Below are 7,082 nucleotides of genomic sequence, written 5' to 3'. Positions count from 1 at the left end.
ATATATATATATATATATATATATATATATATATATATATATATATATATATATAAATGATTGATTGATTATTAAGGAAAGAAATATGTAAAAAATTGAATTCTCAATCTTTCTTTTCGTTATTTTCCATGAAAAGGGTTTGAAAACCGACTCTGTATTAAAAAAATTAAGTAGATAGGATTATTTTATGTGCAATTCTGTACTCGATAATAATGATTAAAACTCACCATGATACCACCACTTTGTCTTCTTTGGATTTTTATTACAAGTTTTAACGTAGAACGAATTGTCAGGGGGTCTCTTCTGCAAAAAGATTAATATCCATTGAATAAAAGGGGAAAACACGCACGAAAAAATTTCATAGAAAAACCTGGCGAATTCGATAGAAGATTCTATTGGATTTCTGAAGACCTGCTATTGAAAACTTCATAGTCTGCAACTTTTTTACGCGTTTTTGTACAGAAACTGTTCGATAGAAACTATCGTACAGAAAAGTTTTCTATAGGAATTCCTCGATATGAATTTGAATGAACAAAAAATCAACAGAAAAATATCTCGATAGAATAAGTTGTACAGAAATTTTTTTTTTAAATTACTACATGATATCGTTTTCATTAGAGGGAATCTTGATAATACAAATGTACGTAAAAATATATAAAAAAGAGAGAAATATGTGCCAAAATCCGAATATTAACGAAAAATTCAATTCTATGAATTTTTTCTATAGAATATTTTCCATCAGACATTTCTATCAAAAAAAAATCCGCAGATAGGCTGTGGTATTTTTCAATAGAATCCTCCAAAAACTAATTAAAAAGTTCAATAGAAATCTAATAAAATTTTCTAGCGAATAAAAAAGATGAACTTACCTTCTCCTTGCATGAGCTCAGCATGGAGACAATGCTGAGACACACGCTCTGCACGGACAACGCCGGTGACCAGTCGTCAGTCAATATCGATAGACATATGTGACCATTACTATACACATGAGGATGAACAGGAATGTTACCGCCGATGAACGTCACTTCTGGTGAATCGAACGGATACTTGGAGCTGAATTTAAACTGCAGTTGAAATCTCTCTCCCTCGTAGAGTGTGCCCTTGGCCCCCTCCATGTGGACGATCCATTGTGTCAAGTTCTGACCGACCAGGTCCTCATCAACTTGAACACCCTCAGGCGGCTCACGTATCAGAGCCATAAGCTCTTTTTGGAGTCGGCGCTGAGTAACAATGCGAATAGAACAAATACATTGTTAACATTTTTATCGAGAATCTTACGTGAATCTCCCAGTAAATGATCGCAACTCTTGATTGATTTAATTCAGTAGCGAAGCGGTAAAAGGTTTCAGCGATTGTGATTATTGGCCAGTTTTCAATGGATATATGGAAATCTAAGGGAGATAGCGAAATCTTTGTTGAGATCTTTTTTGCAGTCCTCAATTCGCTGCACAAAAAAGTCTATTACAAAAATTTTGTTATCTCCCATAGATTCGGAGATATTTCTCGAAAGGAGCTAAAGGCGAAATTGTGCAAACGATGAAACCATAACTCCACGTCTTCTCTCCTGCCCCTCTATTCCCCAGCCCCAAAAGTCCTCAGAACTTCCCCCAATCCCCTGTGCCCAACGGCCTCCCAGAACAAAATACTGCAACAACCCCCAAAAAATCCAATCAATGGCGTCAAACTTCAAAAGAAAATAAAAATAGACCTGATGCCTCCGCAAAAAAATCATAATAAGCGTAAAGTTAAAAGAACCTTCTTAAATTATTAATATCTGCAGATCAGATGAAGAAATCCTAATAAATCACGTCTCATTTTGAAGTCTAGAAAAATCTTTAAACAATTCCAACAATTTTTCTTCGTTTTGGAGGTTTTTTAGGCTTCAAAAATGAAAAAAAAATTGTCGGATTTCACTCTGTTGATCTCGAGTCAACGGAAGCGGGTCATTTTACCCATAAATGTTTGTAGTGTCCTATTGAGATGTTTTGAATTTATAAAATCATCCAAAAACCTTTCTCTCGTCAGCAAAGACAAGCTATGTAACAAAATCTCATTCTTAAAAAAAATATTTAAAATTCTCCTGCACCAGATTAAACTGCTGATGCAGATATTTCTAGATGACTAATCCATGCCCCCTTCTGATGTCAAGGGAGATCTGGGACAAACCTCTTAATCAAAAAACCTAAAAAACCTAATGCCTCTCCTCACAGTTTCATAGAAAATAGGAGAAAGTAGATAAAAATTTACATCTGTTTTTCTTTCAACTTCATAACTCAGAGATAAACTTATCAATCCAGCTCACTCTGTGCTCATCACAAAGAGAAACAGTTCAATGAATTATCAACATTTCCCAAAAAATCAAAAGTATCCATATTGCCCCATTCCCCCTACTCCAGCGAATCCATCCAACACCATGAAAACGACGAAACAATAACTCCACGTCTTTTCTCCAGCCCCAAAAGCCCTCACCACTTCACCTGAGCCCCACATCCTCCCCCAAAATAAAAAAATACTCCAGAAACCCCCAAAGAATCCAATCAATGGCGTCAAACTCCAAAACAACATAAAAATGCACCTGACACCTCCAAAAAAATCATAATAAGTGACTCACCTCCGACGGGGACAGTGCCATTGTCGTTAGATCTGTGCACCCTGCAGAACATAACCATGTTTCATCTCGACGAACTATTAAAAACCCCTGTCTCCCCTTTTGTCAAAACAAAATACAACAAATCAGTGTTGAATTCTTCCAGACGTTGACTGTTCCCCGCAAATATCGTTGTCAAGCCGGGCAATAACTCCGGAAATAAAGCCACCAACACCAGAATCTCCAATAATCAATTGACAAACACTCACTCCCCTGAATCACGCACTTAACAACAAAGAGAAAGATTTAATAAAAATTATTCTACACGAAGGACTTGACAAATGTCATGTCGTCAGCGATATATAAGAGGTACGAGGCGAATCCATGAGACGTGAAGCACACACACAACGCTATTGGTGCAGTGACTTTGGTATTCTCCGCAGAATTCAGTGCTACCAATGGTCAAAAGTGAAGATTGAGAAGTGAAAAAAAAAAGAGAGACCCCCTTGGTTGTCACTTGCTGCCCCGTGTACTCCTAACCCCACAGACGAATTTCCTCGAAATAAAGTGTCATCGAGGCCTTCAGTTCATCGTTATTTCGTCCGATAAATTATAAACTGGTGGTGTTGATAAGGGGATCGCTCTAACCGGCTGGATAATTCGTGTAGACTGACCAGAGTCCACGAATTTCCAGTGGTTCGAGGAAGTATTTGAGTTTTGTCGGTTTTTGGAGCACATTCGGCCGCACCCAAGTGATTTCCTCGTGGTGATTCATCGGGGATAGGTTTTTTCAAGGATTGAGATCTCTGGGAGGTTGGTCTTTTTGCTTTTTCGGGGATCTCGGAGGAATTATGACTGAGGTGCATAATTTTGGACTTGATATCATCACTTGTCATGCGTGGAACAAGGACAGGACTGGTTTGTATTTTTGTTTTTTTGATTTTTCTTTGGGTTTGGAGAAGTTGAGGTAAAATATACATTTTTTAACTATTAAGATCTGAGGGTCAAATGAAGAACTTAGGATAAATCACGGCTTATTTTGAAGACAGGTGTCTTTAAAATGAAATGAAAAAATGTTGATTTTCATTCTGTTGATCTCTAGTGATTGATATTTAAAAATGAGGTATTTTACCCATAAATTTGGGCTTGAAAGGATATCACAGGTTTTTATTTTTGAGCATTTTGTTCGGGTTTTGGGGAAGTTGAGATCAAATTAATCTTCTTAAAGCATCAAAATTGGGATACATTACATCTCATTTTGGAAACTAAACAAATACCTTTACAATGAAATAAAAATATGTTTAATTCCATTTTGCTCATCTCCAGTTATTTACATTTGAAATCGAGTTATTTTACCCATAAATTTGGGTTTGAAGGGAGAGAACAGCTTTGTAGTTTTACTTTCGGGAGTTTCCTTTGGGTTGAGAGCAGTTGAAGTGAAATGGACCTTAAATCATCAATATGGAATGATTCAAAATATGGGAATATGTCAAAATCGTGCAATTGCGATGATTGGAATTGCGATCAGATGACATTTTGAAGCTTGAGAAAATTCCTTTAAAAAATGTTGAAAGAAAAAACACAGTTAATCTCTAGTTATGCTGAGGGTGAAAATTTTTCTTGCAGAAGTTGCAGTTTGTCCGAACAGCAATCAGGTCCACGTGTACAAACGCTCGAGTGCGGGATGGAAACAGACAGAGGTGCTCGAGGCTCACGATATGAATGTCATGTGCCTGGATTGGGCGCCAAAGACCAACAGGATTGTTACGTGTGGGGCTGATAAAAATGCTTATGTCTGGAATCAGGATGAGAAGGGAAAGTGGATACCTGCCTGGGTCGTACTGAGGATGACGAGGGCTGCTGTCTGCGTCAAATGGTCACCACTAGGTACCCCTGATGTTTGTCAATTTTTTTTATTTGGAATTTTTCATTTCTAGAGAATTTAATAAGTTGATAGTTGATAGTCTGTTAAATTTAGTATTATTTAGATGAGGAGGAGAATTGGATTCTATGCAATAAAAGAAAATTTTATGAGTTTTATAAATGGTATGAAATTCAGATTGTTCAATTTTTGATAAAAAGAAAAGATTTTCGTCCTCAAATGTGTCATTCAGTGGAAAGTGTAATATTTGTGGGAGAAAGTGTGAGGAGAGTTTTTTCTAGAGACTTTAGTTTCCAACAGAAGAAGTCTTTTGACTTTTTTTGATGGATCAATTGCAAAGTTAAATCTAATATTACTGTGTATTTTCATTTATCTTAATGACCAGTGATTTAGAGGAGAATTTCTAGACTTCTTTATCCAACAGTTAATTTCCTTGAAAAAGGTCTCTTTATATTCTCCTGTATCCACTTATCATCAAGGTAATTTAACGAATGAGATGAGATTTTTAAAAGAATCGATTCGATTAATATTCTCTATTTTTTCGTCCAACATTGAATTATTTTGAAATAATGTGTATTTTTTCCTAAATCCACTAATCATCGAGATAATTCAATAACAAAACACGAGAAAACATGAAAACATGAAAAAATTACCTGATTTTTATGATTTCAATACTGAATGAATTTCCAAGAACTTCATCAGGTAAAAAAATCATTGAATAAATTGACCGAAAATTCCCTCATTACAGAGAATAAATTTGCTGTGGGCTCGGGTGACAGGATGATTTCAGTCAGTTACTTCGTGTCAGAAAACAACTGGTGGTTGTCCAAGCACATAAAACGACCGATAAGGTCCACTGTAACAGCCATTGATTGGCATCCTGATAATAAAGTATTAGTATCAGGTTCTTCCGACTACAAAGTCCGGGTTTTTGGTGCTTATGTTAAGGATATGGAAGACGCACCGGGCTCTGGGCCCTGGGGAGCTACGTCCACCCTGGGCACTTTACTGGCGGAATTCCCAAATTCTACTAATGGAGGTAAATATTTTACGATGTCAACAATAACTGTCGGCAATTTGTTAACTATCGTCAGGTATTAAACGATATTCTACTGAATTTTCTCATATTTTTTTCTCTAAAAAATGCTACATGTTTGCCCTACAATAAATTTTGGCAATTTTTCAGCTAAATCTGTCTGTAGAGACTATTTCATGTGATGAGAATTGCAAATAATAATATTTGCGTTTTATAAGAATTTATGAAGAGAGTTTGGTTTTACCTAATGACAATCGTCATTGTGATCATTTATATTCTCATCTTTATATAGAAATCTTGCCCGAGATGACTCAACAATGATTAAATTCCCCTTTTTTTCAGGCGGTTGGGTTCACGCTGTTGCATTTAGCCCCTGTGGAAACAAAATCTGCTGGGTCGCTCATAATTCCTCGATCTGCGTTGCCGATGCGACCAAGGGGAATGCTGTTATGAGACTTTATACTGAGCATTTACCATTCTTAAGTTGTGTTTGGGTGGGGCCCAATTCGATAGTTGCTGCGGTAAGTGAAACATAAAGGCCAAATATTAGACATTCTGTTGTATTTTTTGTTCTTCGTGTAGTACAAATTATTGTTATTCAATGCTCATTATTATTGCTGCAGGGTCACAGTTGCATGCCAATGCTGTACTCACTAGACGCAAATGGTCAATTACACTTCGTATCGAAGTTGGATAATTCGCAGAAGAAGGAAGCGGCTGGAATATCAGCGATGAGAAAATTCCAGTCGTTGGATCGACAAGCGAGGACTGAGAATAATGATAGGGCACTGGATAGTATTCACCAGAATACAATTAATTGCGTGAGGAGAGTGTCTAATAATGAGTTCAGTACCAGTGGACTCGATGGCCAACTCGTTGTTTGGGACTTGAAGGTAATTAAAAATTATTCTCATCTTCGTGAGTAATGATAAGGAGCCACTAATTTTAATTATTTCCACTGTTTCAGTCGCTGGAGAATTCCATGAGTGGTCTTAAGATCGTGTAAAGCCGTTGATTCTTTTTTAAATATCCTAATAAAAGTGAAAGGTACATCGACACGATAATGTAAAAATGAAACAAGATGAAACACATGTTGAAAAAATAAAGATAATAAAATAACAGATGGAAGTCAGTCCTGTATGATTCATTCGAAAGATTTACCAATACTTAGTTTGTAAGGTAATTCGAAATTTCATTATTTGTGGTTCATAAATGGTCGATAAATAGTGAATTTTGGAATGAAAAAATAGAAAAATGAAACATTGGGAAAAATTTATAAAAACTAAATTTCAATTTTTTTTTGCATAGAATGAATCCGAGTTCCAGTCCAATTTTTTAATAAATAATATGTTTAGTAAATATAATATAAATATAATAATATGTAAATATAATATGTTTAGTAAAAACAGCCACTTTCAGTAGAGAAATAAAAAAATCTTCAATCGAGGAGGGGGAAAGGGGTGCCACGCACAATTTTCTACTTTTTTGACATTGAAAATTGAAAAAAATCTCTTAGGCCTTTTGAATGATAAAAAAGCCATATAAGAAGCCTCAACAAAATTAAATTTTCAAAGGTA

The 7,082-nt window shown here is 35.7% G+C and overlaps 2 protein-coding genes across 2 annotated transcripts in view; one reads left to right on the top strand and one right to left on the bottom strand.

Annotated features, from left to right (window-relative positions):
* Positions 1-3,042, bottom strand: part of LOC107040825 (ubiquitin-conjugating enzyme E2 W) — a 4,830-nt gene extending 1,788 nt beyond the window's left edge. Inside the window, exons 1-3 of the mRNA XM_015261083.2 lie at positions 2,612-3,042; positions 870-1,220; positions 228-303 (exon numbers count right to left, since the gene is read on the bottom strand). Of these exons, the coding sequence (XP_015116569.1) occupies positions 228-303; positions 870-1,220; positions 2,612-2,632 (448 nt within the window). The 5' untranslated portion in view covers positions 2,633-3,042. The remainder of the gene's footprint in view (positions 1-227; positions 304-869; positions 1,221-2,611) is intronic.
* LOC107040824 (actin-related protein 2/3 complex subunit 1A-A) lies at positions 2,636-6,633 on the top strand. The gene is made up of 6 exons (XM_015261082.2): positions 2,636-3,505; positions 4,214-4,474; positions 5,218-5,508; positions 5,848-6,026; positions 6,129-6,398; positions 6,473-6,633. The coding sequence occupies exons 1-6, from the start codon at positions 3,439-3,441 to the stop codon at positions 6,509-6,511; spliced, it is 1,107 nt and encodes a 368-aa protein (XP_015116568.1). The 5' UTR covers positions 2,636-3,438; the 3' UTR covers positions 6,512-6,633.
* Positions 6,634-7,082: the final 449 nt, after the last annotated feature.

This window comes from Diachasma alloeum, unplaced genomic scaffold, assembly GCF_001412515.2.
Source record: "Diachasma alloeum isolate Michigan unplaced genomic scaffold, Dall2.0 Dall_scaffold_00343, whole genome shotgun sequence".
NCBI lineage: Eukaryota > Metazoa > Arthropoda > Insecta > Hymenoptera > Braconidae > Diachasma > Diachasma alloeum.
This window is presented reverse-complemented; position numbering and strand designations above follow the sequence as displayed.

Excerpts from the sequence above, each read along its gene's own strand:
- LOC107040824 (XM_015261082.2), top strand. The coding sequence starts at position 3,439 with ATGACTGAGGTGCATAATTTTGGACTTGATATCATCACTTGTCATGCG. Across the intron at positions 4,475-5,217 it reads CGTCAAATGGTCACCACTAG|AGAATAAATTTGCTGTGGGC; the intron begins GTACCCCTGATG and ends CCCTCATTACAG. Across the intron at positions 5,509-5,847 it reads CCCAAATTCTACTAATGGAG|GCGGTTGGGTTCACGCTGTT; the intron begins GTAAATATTTTA and ends CCTTTTTTTCAG.